The sequence below is a fragment of the Typopeltis vanoorti genome, chromosome 20 (assembly GCF_054136105.1).
Source record: "Typopeltis vanoorti isolate ZY-2024b chromosome 20, IOZ_Tvanoo_1.0, whole genome shotgun sequence".
In the NCBI taxonomy this organism is placed as follows: Eukaryota; Metazoa; Arthropoda; class Arachnida; order Uropygi; family Thelyphonidae; genus Typopeltis; species Typopeltis vanoorti.
The window spans coordinates 107091331-107105112 of NC_143568.1; the positions used below are offsets into that span (position 1 = coordinate 107091331).

Below are 13782 nucleotides of genomic sequence, written 5' to 3' on the forward strand. Positions count from 1 at the left end.
GAAATACGGCATCGTCTAAAAAACTGTCCACAAGAGAGGCGTTATCATAGGCTGCCATATTAGTTATTGGTCACTTCGAGTGACTGCACCATTTTTTTTGTCGATAAAAGATTAAAACCTGATGAAAATAAATCCGAGAAAAAAGCAGACCATGAACTGGATTCTCTCAACCAGAAGTTCAGGTAATCTACATATGCCAAATGTTTGTGCCAGAACAGTACTGAACTCCATATGCTCGGATTTCGTGTTCGTGCTCAGGTTCGGACTGCAACAAACAGTCCGAACCTGAGCCCAAATAAGGCTCAGGTTCGTACTGTTTGTTGCAGATTTCTCTATCATGATTGGGCATAGACTTGGAAAGCTATGGTTAGGGATTACGAATCATAGCACACGGCAAATAAGTGGACATCACATTTTTGTACGGCAGCTCCAAGGAGAATGTTATTTAGAACATCGAATCATCCCCTTGTGAAGGGTATGGTGACAGCAGTGTTATGATATGGAAAATTCTTCTGGTTTGGAGTAGGATTCCCTTGTCGAAGTGCTCGTGAAAAAAAATTAACACCTGCATTTTGCTAACATTCTGGACAATTTTTTTTTACTCTGGATATTCTGAGCACTATAACACTATGTATCATACTGCAAGGACCACTACAATGACGGGAGGTTGGATTTAAAGGTTAGACAAGCCAGCGCAGAATCCTAATTTCAACCACATATAGCATCTTTAGAAAGAGTGAGAATGGTTGTGGGGACAAGAAGAAAACCTATAATTAATTAGGAGAATTGATTACCATTTGGCAGAGGAAAGAGACAAAATACCTGTGTTTGTTTATCAACTTTGTCGTAAAATATATTCAGGAAAGTGACATCTGTAATTGCTGCCACAGGTGAGCCGATGACATTTTGAAGTTTATGAAATAAAACATTAATGAAACACAGAGGTGTCCGCATTATTTTTGCGCCATAGTGTAGATATCGAGTCTTCAATAATATTTGTATTTCTTCTGCATTCCATTACAGCTAGGCTAAAAATGGATGGCAAAAAGACATCACTTCTCCCTCGAAATACAAAAAGATGCAAAACTACGTCCAAGTCTTGTAACTCGAACTGCTTTTTGACAGGTAAGCTAAAACACCAACATTCTTCGTACAATGTACTGTTCTAAAAATTACTGTTTATTTTCACTTAATCATAGCGTATGTATCGAATTTCCTAGATTGATTTATTAATTTATATTCTTTATCGCATAAATGAATGCTATTAAAATATGAATTATCTTACCGCTAGGAGAGAAAAGATCTTCTGAAAACCCAATATTGATAAGTCTCCATACTGTGTGGGCTCGAGAACACAATCGTCTTGTGGACAGGATGAGTCGTTTTGGATGGGACGATGATCGCTTGTTCGAGGAAACAAGGAAGATAATCGGAGCCATGATCCAGCACATCACTTATAATGAGTATCTCCCTCTGGTGTTAGGGAACAAAATTATGAAAGCCAACAAGCTAAGCATTCCTTCAACAAACTATGCTTACGATACCAATTTAAACCCTACGTTAATGAATGTCTTCAGCACTGCTGCCTTTCGATTCGGCCACAGTATGATCGCGCGGAGACACAAACGCTTTCAATCACAACTTCGTACAAGTCCCAGACTGGCAGAGGAATTTTTCAGCGTGGAAGAATTTTGTAATACGTCTTCCGATCCGATAAAGAGAATTCTCGGAGGTCAGACTCAGCAAGTAACGCATATGGTTGACCATATCTTCACCAAAGATGTAAGTTTTCTTTTATATTACTTAAATATGTAAACAGAGTTAGCGATTAAACTGTGTGATATTCATTATGGTTTAGTCAATAGGAAATAGTAAATAATTGAGAATTCTTCTGTATTGTTACCAGTGGCTGCCAATATGGTATTTTATGAATATTTCAGTCTAGAAGAAAATATAAAAAAAAAACAAAAACAAGGACAGATCCAACATCTACAGCAAAAAAGCGAGAAGCAAAACAATATGCTGTCATTATACCATAGCGCAAATGGAAGGAATGTACAACATTGCCTTTGGCTCCAAAGGCCGTTAAAATTCCTCTATATAGGTGTAGTTCGGAGGTCTCATATGGAGGTGACAGGGTTTCCTGTTCCAGAAATTCGTATTTCCGGGGATATTTCATTACAATAATTCTCGGATGGAACAAACCCAAAGCTCTCCTTTCACTGCTGTGTTCTAAATGATATCCATCCGAAAAGCCATTGCAAAGATACCTCGATCCCTGGATAGAATTCTGTCCAGCCTTGTTCGACCAAGTCACGAAGTTCTTTCGGATGCTCTAGTTTTTTTTTACTTAAATCGGAACACACACAGGAGAATTTGGTTCGATTCCCCTGAAAAATGGACAACTACCTTTGTAGTTCACTAGGTATAACCTGTTGTTGAAAGCCTGGATTCGAATCTTGTCTAGGAGTCTATCTGTGTTCACTGGGCATCTACAGATGCCGTATGGTCACTGCGATGCTCGATGATGTTCCACACTAGGACTCGCCATGTAGTCCTGTTGTTTGCCCATCTGGCGGCATCAACTCTCTGAAGATCAGTCACTCCACACACGCCATCCATCCATCCATCTCATTGATGGTCTACCCCTGCCTCTTTTTCCAGGAACTTTACCTTCTATTACTGTTCTGAGAAGTCCTCCTTCCATCCTTTCTATGTGTCCAAAATATTTTAATTTTCTTCTGTCAATATCGGTAAGGAGCCTTAAAGTTCTACTAATCTTTTCTAACACCCATTCATTTGTACGCCTTTCAGTGTATGATATCCTCAACAGCCTTCTGTAACACCACATCTCAAAAGCAGATATCCGTTTCTTATCTGAATTCTTTAGGTTCCAAGTCTCGCATCCATAAGTCGCTGTTGGAAAAACAACTGCATCTAAAATCCTCAACTATGTTCACATGGAGATAGATTCATCCTTCCAGATTTTAGACAGGTCTCCGACTGTTGTTTTAGCCATTCTTAACCTTTTTCTGATATCTTCTGAACAGCAATTCTTCACATTAATAATGGTTCCCAGGTACTCAAACTTTCTGACTTCCTCAATTCTTTCTCCATTAAGATACATTTCTTTCTCAAGAGCTTCTCTGTTTGTTTTTCCTTTGAGAACCATGATCTTTGTCTTGCTAGAATTGAGTTGAAGTCCTCTGTTATTACTGATCTTGTTAACTTTGTCAAGACTTAGTCCTAGTTCTTCCATGTCATTACAAAGGAGTACTGTATCATCAGCGTACCCCAGGTTACTGATCAATCTACCTCCTATCGTAATTCCTATCCTGAGCTCATCCAATGCTTCACGCATGATGTCCCCTGCATATATACTAAACAAGTGAGGAGAAAGTAAACATCCTTGCCTAACTCCTTTTCCAATTTGAAGCTAGTCAGTCAATCCAACACCTGTTGTTACTGTGGCTTCTTGCTCCTTATACAAGTTGGTATCAACCTGATAGTGTGTTGAGAAAAACCCATTCTTTTCATTAATTCCCACAGTTTCACATGCTCAACACAGTCAAAAGTTTTAGAGTAGTCTAAGAAACACATCACCAGAGGGAGTCTGAATTCTTTATATTTTTCTATGATCTGTCTAAGGCAAAGGATCTGATCTCTGTTGCCCCTACCTTTCCTAAAACCTGCTTGTTCCTCGGGCATCTCTGCCTCAACTTTGGCCTCAATCCTATTTAGCATGATCTTTAATAAAATTTTTCTTGCATGAGATATCAAACTAATAGTTCTATAATTCTTGCATACCTTCATATCACCTTTCTTGTGTAGTGGTATGAAAACTGACTTCTTCCAGTCTCTAGGCCATGATCCTGTCTCCCATATCCTTGTAACCAATCTATGAAACACTCTTATCCCTCCATCTCCTGTGACCTTAATTAACTCTGCCGGGATTTCATCTGCACCTGAGGCCTTATTGCTGTTAAGCTGCTTAACTGCTCTTTCAACTTCATGCCTAAGTGGAGGAGGTTCGAAATCAAAATTTTCTTGGTGGGAGGACTCCACATTTTCTTTATCCACTCTGCTGCACAGTTCCTCACAGTATTTTTTCCATCTGTTTTTCATTTCCAACTCTTCTGTTAGTAATGATCCATTCCTGTCTTTGATGACATTCAATTTTGGCTTGAACTTGAGCTGTAAGTCACGAACTAAATAAAACATCCTTTTATAATTATACCTTGTCATCTGGAACTCTATTTCTTCACATTAATTAGTATAGAACTTTTCCTTATCCTTCTTGATGGCTCTTCTGATTTCTCTATGTAATCTCTTGTATTCTTCGGTCCCTGTGTCTCTTTATTTTTCCAACCGCCTTCTTTTGATTAGTTCCCATTTTGATTCTGATATCCTTGGGTCGCTTGGTTTTCTTATTGGGCCGAGATACGTCTTCGCTGTATCCTGTATTATCATCTTGACTCCTTCCCAAAGCATTTCTGGTGAGATTTCCTCATTGGTCTCCAAAAAATCATCCAGCCGAGTTGATGTCTAGGAGAGATGATCCTTTATAAAGAAATTTTCAACTTAAGGTGGCTTATGTCTCATACGGAGGTGGATGGTTTTTTCTTGATAATTCGGATTCATGCGACCAGACCAAACAAACACACACGGTTGGCATACGTAATACAATGACCTCAGCCTTGATCGCTTCGGCCGTAATCCTGAAGAATAACAACAGAATAAACAGTTATCTGATGCTGACTCAATTTCATCTTAGTCTTCTGAGATTGGAGTGAAGAATTCCTGTCGCAAGTAACTCATTTGAGACAGGATGCCCTCACCTTATTCCGCAGATGCTCAAATGACGTCATATCTGGTGCCTGATATGACCAGCAAAGAATGGATCTTAGAGCCATTCCCAAACCACCTATGTCTTGTGACATGATGCATCCTTTAAAACTAGATCCATTATTACGACATCCTTGAATATTGGCTATTATTCTAGTATCGAATGACTTTATGCGATGCCTGCAAAGTGCATAATCTACCCGCCCTGCAGTCAACGGGCTCGGATTCGATATCCCGCCACATAGTTGATTGGTATATATATCTATATTTATATTTAAAAAAAAAAAATTTCCCCTGAAAGATACGTCAAACTATCTACAATGTGCGAATTCCATGGATAATGAGTGTACCTTATAAACTATTATTTAGTGCACGCACACATATGTACAAATCACAGACATGTACAAACATACATGGGAGTGTTGGTGACTGAAGAGTACTTTGACGAACAGAGACAAGCAGGTTATTGTTCCTCTTTATTGAGCCTTGATAAGACCCCATCTTGACTACTTTGCCCAGATCTTGGCGCCAGAGTTTCTTCTTGATGGGGGAGAAGGTAGAGAGAATCCAGAGGCGAGTGACCAGGATGGTACCTGGTCTATGGAATGAACCTTATAAGAACAGGTTGAAGATCTGTGTGTTACCGAAATTGGTTGATAGGTGGAAAAAGGGTGATATGATTGAGACAATCAAATTACTGAGGGGTTCTTACAAGATTAATTCAGGGGAAATTTTTCAGAACAGGTCTGGTGGGGAGAATTAGGGGCCATCAATGGAAACTGAGCAACAGTGTAGTTAGCAAGGGTGTTATATAAGGTTTTTTACTTGGAGAGTGGTGAATGAGTAGAATAAGCTGCCAGAGTCTGTTGTGGGTGCCATGACTGTGAATGAGTTCAAGCAAAGTATGATAGATACTGTGCGAATGCTGAATAGTCCTTGCCATGATGTTTAGGGCCTCCCTCGATGAATCTAAGGACTCCTTGGAGTTGCCCATAATAATAATAATAATAATAATAATAATAATACATGCTAAAGGCTAATCTATGAAACTTATATTACACAGCATTGGTGTATTCCATGAAAACTAAAGGCCATATTGACAAGATATATTGGTTGTATTTTAACCGTCGTTTCTAAGATTTAATGCTGTGGTTTTGTTTAATAACAGGTAACAGAACATCTGTTTGCGAAATCAATGAGTCAACCAGGATTTGATTTGTTTTCTTTTAATGTGCATCGAGGCAGAGATCATGGAATACCTGCTTATAACAAGTGGAGAAAAATCTGTGGTTTACCAGAAGCAAAAACCTTTGATGAACTAAAGAAATATATCCCCAATGATGTGGTTGATCGGCTGCAGATAATCTACGGGTAAGATCATTTTTAATCACATTCAAATATTGTTTAGTTTTATAGATGGCGTATGTGTTTCTTGATGACGAAAACTGTTTATAATTGGCAGTTTTACTATTTCACTTGTGGCAGAACAGCTGGAGTCAGGACACATTTTGCAAGAATTTCAATGCTGATTTACGAGATGCGATTAAAATATTTTCCGTTTTTTTTTTTTTTACCCTCCCTAAAATAACGACATTTGCTCTATTCCATGTTGGCCTCTTCAAGTATTTTTGTCTTTGTTCGAAGACAATGTGTGCCCTCATAGATACGGTCATTCAATATTTAGTGACTGGTATCGCTTTCGTTGTATTTTTATATTAACCAGTATGGTTACGGCTATTGGTTACACACATTGCAGTTCTTTCTAATCTATTTTCATTTTCGGTTCTTTTTCCCAAAATCGTCATTGCTTGTCTTTAAAATCATAAGAAATTAATATTGACATATTTGGAGTTCGTTATTTTTAGATTTGCAAGAGCGAATTTTAAGATTCATTTTAGGTATTATTCTTGATTTCAATTACAGGAAAAGAAACATTGAAGATTTAGATCTGTACATTGCCGGTGTTTCTGAAAAGCCGGTAGAGGGAGCCATTGTCGGACCTACTTTTGCATGCATTATTGCAGAACAATTCAAAAGGCTTAAGTTTGGTGATAGATTTTGGTATGAAAATGTTGGACATTCTGGGGAATTTACTTCAGGTAAGATAATCTAAATTATGGTAAAATACTTAAGTTATGCTTCTTGATGTCTTTTGCTGCTATAATCGATGCTTTTACGCAGTAGCTTTTCTTCAATATAATATATGCGAGTGAAATCGCTGTTTGTTCAGTGATTAGAATGGCGTTTGGCAGCTAAAAGAAATCCTGATACGTATGCTTGTTCGCTGGGTGTCAGGACTTCCTTCTTCAATATTACACACACAAACAAAAAGTGTTGCCTTGTTTAAAAATTTTCCAAGTAAATTTAACTTTTTTTGCAAGTGCTGTGATTGTTAATGAACTTGAATTGTCTTCATATTTCCAATGTTTTGATGTTTCCCATGATTTTAAAGTAGGGAGGGGAAGAGGGGGGGGGGATGTAAACAGTTTGACTGTCTATTTTTTTTTTTTTAATAAGCATTTGGTAGAGACTTTTTAGGTTTTAATTCAATTATGACACTTCCTGTCTTCTCGGTGTCATATAATGATATAGTGGAAAAATAGATGGTGGGACGATAGATTAATAAGGAATAGAAAACTGACTTACTAAAATGGGACTTTTCCATGCGAATTCATCAAACTAATGGTGAGAAGACCACTTGCTTTTAATGAGAGTGGTCGGGTGTGCTTTTGCTGTGAATTTGCCATTTGGAAAAAAAAAAAAAAAAAAAAAAAAGTGGACTTCTTTCAGAAGAGGGGTTGAATTTCGTTTGAAAGATGTCGCTTAGTCCTCCTGACATTTACTTTCGTAAAGAATATGAAAGTAGTTGAACAAGCGCTCGTGTTCAACTACCGTGTCTGTCGCGACCGGCTTTTCGGTATTGTCGACGACACCAGTATAAGTTCGCCCACCGTTTGTAGGTCCCTGCTTCGCGTCTTTCCAAGAATAGGCGATTCATGCTGAAGGGGAGAAAGAAATGAAGGACGTCGGAATTGGTCGCCAACACGCGAAATCACGTGCTTTATAGGTAAAATGTTCCAACTGTTATACAAGCAACATAGTTAGCTACAATAATCATAAAAGAGAAGTTAATTTTCCGACCGGTAATAATAAACAACTCGTTCCACAATACGGACTGATTACCCTATTATCGGAATGGATTCTCGTTTTTCTTAGATGCGCAGAAGTGTCGAAGGATCTCTAATCGGTGGGCGAACTACACATGCAGCATCTCCCCTGAAGGATACTGTGAACGAACTAATAGCATTCCGAAACTAAGAAGAAATTTTCGTGCATTACAAAATATAGCGAACTCTGAATTTTTAGGGAGAAGATCCGCCATGGAATTAGAGTAGCAGAATCCATATTGTGATCAATTGAGCCTCCAGTCAGTGAAGTTGGCTGATCTCGGTTATTCTTGAGAGGAATGGGATGAGATGAGCACAATATGATGATAGTTTAATGTCAATTTGTCTCCAGTTTTAGGAATATGCTGGATAAGGCTTACCTGCATGCCGTTAGATAGATGCCAGGCGAGTTTGACATCTTGTATAGGTAATACAAGATGGATGTTGCTTTGGAAGCACAAGTTATAACTACTGGAGAGCCCGTCTAGGCCGGGGACCTTTTCGTATCAAGACCATTGAGTATTTGTCTGATTTCTCTCTGATGGAAGACCATAAGATGTATGTGGTAAGTTCATTTGTTCATCCATTGGAAAGGTGCTGTGACATGACACTATTTGATACTATGGAAGAATAAAACTTTCGCCTAATAGGTTTAATAAGAACCGGAAGAGGGAGGGAAACTAGTTGCCCTCCCTCTTCTGGAATTTTTTTAAATTTAATCTCAAGTCAAAAATCGACTGTCGAATGTCCTATTTCAGACAGTGACGTTTAGGAACACAAGATAGCGTTGGTTGTCTCTTAATGTTTCACTTCGAAGTGAAATCATCAGTAGCCATGAACTCAGTTATAGGTGACGACTAAGAGTGGAAACCCGGTTGATTCTTGATTTCCAAAATTTAGGACTGCGAGAACTCTCCTTTTGGAGAATAAAACGCGTTAGAAGATTTATGTATTTTGTACATAAACCATGGATTGCGGTTGTGACCAGTTTTATAGCACATTTCATGTTGAACGTGTTTTTATTCGGAAAATTTGAGAACATTCACTGTTACCATATGCGTTTGTATTTACAGAGCAAATCCAGGAGATTAGAAAGACGAATTTGGCATCGGTTATCTGCAGGAATGTCGATCTTTCGGAGCTTCAGTTGTTTCTTTTCGAGTCGGTGAGGTAAGTTTCATAAAATAACTGTGACGTCCATCTTATAACTTGTGATGTAATTATTTTTGTTCTTCCCGTACTAACTATAATCTAATCCCTCTCTTACCAGCTGCACTAATGTACTGCAAGCCTTTCGTAAGAGATTCACATAAATTGTTTAGCATCTTTATAGCAGAAGTTGGACTCGACGTGCTTCGCAAAGCACGTTAGCGATGCATAAATATACAGTAGCGAACAAATTAATCCGAAAAAGGCGAATTTTCGTCAAGTTTTTTGTTTGGGTTTGTTTCAGTTCACAGTAAATTTGGTTTTGTTCACTATTTTCAATTTTGGTTTTAGTTCACCATTTTGAGTGAGGGCTGCATATTTTAACTGTCTCAACGATGTTTATTGCTTGCATTGTGCGTTTTTAATACTGTAAACAAGCTGACATTTGTAGGGTTTTATTAATTTTGTGTCGCTATAAAATGGATACATTTCGAACAAAGGGTTCAAAAATATGTATTCTTTCTCAGAACATACCCACGACTCGAAGACAAATTGCCATTGAGTGTGGTGTTTGTTTGGGCACTGTTAATGAGATTTTGAAGAGGTTTAAGGAGACAGGTATCTCTTCTCCCGGCAGAAAAGGAAAACTATACTTACTCACGATCGTTTACTATTTAAGAAAAGCAAAATGAATCCAAGATTGTCTGTTGTAGACTTAAATAGAGACTTGCCAGCTAGTGGGAGTAATATTTCTGGCGTGACAGTCCGTCGAAGATTGCTGGAAGCAGGGAGGACTGCCCACAGACCAAAAAGAAACATTTGTTTTACACATGACTGTCCAGGATCATTTGTGCCTTCAACAGGCGCAAATGATCCTGGTATGACAAAAAATAGACTAATACATAAAAATATTGGATAAAGTGGGTCCCACAGATGCAGAAAGACAAAGGAAAGAATGACAGGAAGATGAGTTCTATGCCACTCTTCATAAAACTGAAAGCATTTTCTTCAAAAATCAGAACATCCAATTGCTTCAGTGGCCAGATAACTGTCCTGACATTAACCAAATAGAAAATTTGTGGGCCAAAAGTGAAAAAGAGACTTGGAAAATTAAATCGTGATACAAAGGATAACTTAATACAATCCATTATAAAGGTATGGTTTCGAGATGCAGAAATAAGAAAAATGTTGGTCGAGTCCATGCCTAAGCGATTAATGAACTTATTTGGAACAGAGGAGCACATATACATCATTAGTTAAAGTTTGAGTTGAATTTTGTTTGCTTATTTTCTCGCGAAATTAACAGTTTTCTTTAAAATGTGTGCTCGGATTAATTTGTTCGCTACTGTAAGTCGTGTAAGCATGATTTGTTTACGACCTTGTTGCCCGCTACATCTTTTATATTTTGTTTTGCTGTGAATTATAAACTATTCACAATTTTATTGTTAATAATGGTGGATAAAATTCAAAGTGCTGAGATGGCGTATCGAAAACTGAGAGAAGGCAGGCTAAACTACCCTCACACTACTTTTTAAAGTCTTTTAAATGAAAGATAAAGCGAAAAGTGCCACGCTAATTAATACTAATTATCCGCAAATGTGACAATCTTATTACCGAAATGGAAATTTGTAGATTGATGACTAAGCTGGTTGGCTTATTTCTTTTGTAAAACTATTCAGAATAACTTTCATTTGCAGAAATTATTTTAAATTTCTCGTTTGCGTAAACTGTATTTACACCATTTATGCATTGCTTAAAACATTATGGAACCATTACATGTATCTGCAAGTGACAATGATGCGCTATAAGATTGTCGTCTGGAACCTAACGTGTTGTAGAATCAGGTATACTTGTATTAGAAATATTTTGGCGGTATTCCACATGAATTTGTTTTCACATAATCAGGGGAATTATGCGAATAAACTAAAAACCAGATAAGAGTTAACATTGGGAGTGGCGCACTTGCTATCGTGTTTCCTGGTTCGTGACCTGCTACCAATTTCGCAGGCTGTTGGTTGGAAAGCACGTACGTTAACCGTTCGGCGTCCTGGTCGACAAAATTGGACACGTTTACAAGAAGTTTCCATGAACATGATCTTCTCAACGGTTGGAAGAATCCTTCTGTGGGGGAAACACTTCACTATTGTTGACGAGGTTTGTATAGTTGAGTCTACGGCTTCCTTTTAAAAGCTACCCAACTTTAATTCTTTTTAAAACTTTCTTACATACTGTTCATTTCAATGTGATGCGTTTTTATCCTACTTAAAACTAATAATGGTGGTCACTTCCGATTTCAGATCCTCTGTACACTCGTGTATCTTGAACCAGTATGAAGGTATCACTTATCAATAATGACGTAATCAATATGAGGGCTTTCTTATTTCTTGTGTCTTCTCTCCATGCGAATGTGTGTTGCACATCTTTATGCTGGAATGCGGTGTCAGTAATGACTAGGTCCGTGTTCTGAGCAGAAATGCTGCAGATATTATTAGAAGCGTTGTCCTTTTCTCCAAAATGTTCCTATATGCCTATGGAATTCATTTCCCACTCAGCTGTTCAAATCCCCCAAAAGGATCACTTTTTCCACTTTAATGACTCGAGAAATTCTCTCAGTTCTACCTTGGAAGAACCTTCTGTGGAACAAAAAACAAGTTTCATCGTCCTTTTCTCCATCTTGAAGTTTTCCCACATAACTACTTGAAACTGTCTTCCAATCAACAAGTTTATCTTCATGATTGGTATTGAATGCTATTGCTACTCCTTCCTTTCTTTGATTGTTATTGTCCGAGTATAACATCTTATTGTTTAGTAAGCCCTCGCCTTTTTTTCTCTGCTTCAGTGATGCCAATTATGTCCATGTGGTACTTTTCCAATTCTTCTGCAAAGTCAATTTCCTTTCCATTAATACTCCTTATACTGATGGTTTGTATCTTTAGTCCTGACGTTGCGTTTGTTCTAGATGGTGAGCTTGAATCTCTGTTCGAGTAACTGACTCTTCACTGTTTGTCTGGTTCCCTGATGAGAACAGCGGGGGCCTTCTTGCATTTGTGGTTTAAGCCAATAAAAAGTACAGCTTGATTGGCCAAGTCCCAAATTGCCAGTCCGTCCTCGTTCATTCCTGATCCAGTAGATACCTGCTAACGGGGTGCACCATGAGAAGCTGAAGATCGAACATTATGTCAGAAGTGCAATCGGTTCTTCGCATTCCTTAAAGGCGGTATGGAGGTATCCTCCCAGTTATTTGACTCTGGTCCTTAAGTGACTCCATCACAGTATTTTTATTCTAAAATTTGCCTGACATATGAGAAGGTGTTTAACCCTCTTCTTTCTAAAAATAAAAGAATTCTTATTATGTAATTCTCAATTCATACGGTCGTTCCGTCTCTCAGCTTGGCTACACTACAAACTACTATACTGCCGTACTTAACCACAGGCCACAATAAACCCGGACGATGCCACTAAAGCAGATGCTGAAAATTAAGTATATACAGATTGACCCTACTTTTATGATTCTGGTACACATTCTCTCTCTCTCTCTCTCTCACAAACCCCAGATAATCTATTCTTATAATAATTTTTAATAATGGTGTTAATTTTTCTTTTGCAATTGTTAATGAGATGGTTTCTCTGTTGCAGCGCGACCAACAGACTTGTGCAATGCGAGAAAATCAAAGAACAAGGAGAGATCGATGTTGATCGATGGAAGTGATACTGGAACCAGTTTTCCCTCCGCCTCCTTTTCTCTTGTATAATAAGTGCAATCACATGGGATGTTAATGTAAATAGATGAGAATAAAAGAATGCTACTTTAAACATCTTCCTCAGACATGCCTTCAACTCGCCTTCCTCCATTAGAGGAAATGGATTCCCATATGCAAAGCAGCTACTCAGTTGATGAACAGAAACTTTTGAACACGTGTAAGGATGTAATTTTGCAATTGAAGACGTTATTAAACGGTTTGTTGTATAAGAGAGTGATCTCGCATATCATCTCAGATATAAGAACATTTTGCCGTACTTCGTTGGCGCTGGCGTCTATATTTATGCTACAAGACATCAATCTCCGAAAGGTAAACTACTTGCGACTCTTCATAGCCTTTTGCGATCTCCGATAGGAAGATTTCCAAGATATTTCTTTTCCAGATGAATCTATAAAATCGTTTGTTTCTGTGCGAAAGTTTACATGGGTTCAACTGGGAGAAGGTGCAAAATCAGAAGAGTCAAACACCGTACTGACTTCTCATGCCAACGCAGGAGTAAATCAAGCCACGGTGATCATGTCTTCCTAGAAACACACGAAGCAGATTGTGTATCGATGCCTTATCTTGAAAAATAACGAATTAGATATTCTTCATGGAGTACTGAAAAGCCGTATGTTGGCATGGATGTTGAAACGGAAACCATTTTGCGTTCAACTTTTAGAATGGCTCGTCCGTTGTCTCAAAATATCAGATCTTTGACTATGCCAGCAAGTCATCTGCAAGTTATGCGCAACATGCCCAAGTGTGTTAGATAGGTCACGTATTTAAAACATAGAACTGTTTTCTGAGCTTTTTCTGTCATCTTTGTTTCTGCAACATCCTGATGCTTCTAGATAACTAACGGCGAAAGATGTCGACAT

General features: G+C 38.2%; 1 protein-coding gene across 1 annotated transcript; it reads left to right on the forward strand.

The window, feature by feature from the left end:
* Positions 1-1679: 1679 nt before the first annotated feature.
* On the forward strand, positions 1680-13645 carry LOC150095762 (peroxidase-like protein 3). Its single transcript, XM_090410609.1, has 5 exons — positions 1680-1782; positions 6014-6216; positions 6769-6944; positions 9086-9182; positions 12798-13645. Exons 1-5 carry the CDS (start codon positions 1756-1758, stop codon positions 12868-12870), a joined length of 576 nt encoding a protein of 191 aa, XP_090266735.1. The 5' UTR covers positions 1680-1755; the 3' UTR covers positions 12871-13645.
* The last annotated feature ends 137 nt before the right edge of the window (positions 13646-13782 follow it).

Coding starts and splice junctions, on each gene's coding strand:
- LOC150095762 (XM_090410609.1), top strand. CDS start 1,756: ATGGTTGACCATATCTTCACCAAAGAT. Junction 6,945..9,085: donor TTCTGGGGAATTTACTTCAG/GTAAGATAATCT, acceptor TTGTATTTACAG/AGCAAATCCAGGAGATTAGA. Junction 9,183..12,797: donor TTTCTTTTCGAGTCGGTGAG/GTAAGTTTCATA, acceptor TCTCTGTTGCAG/CGCGACCAACAGACTTGTGC.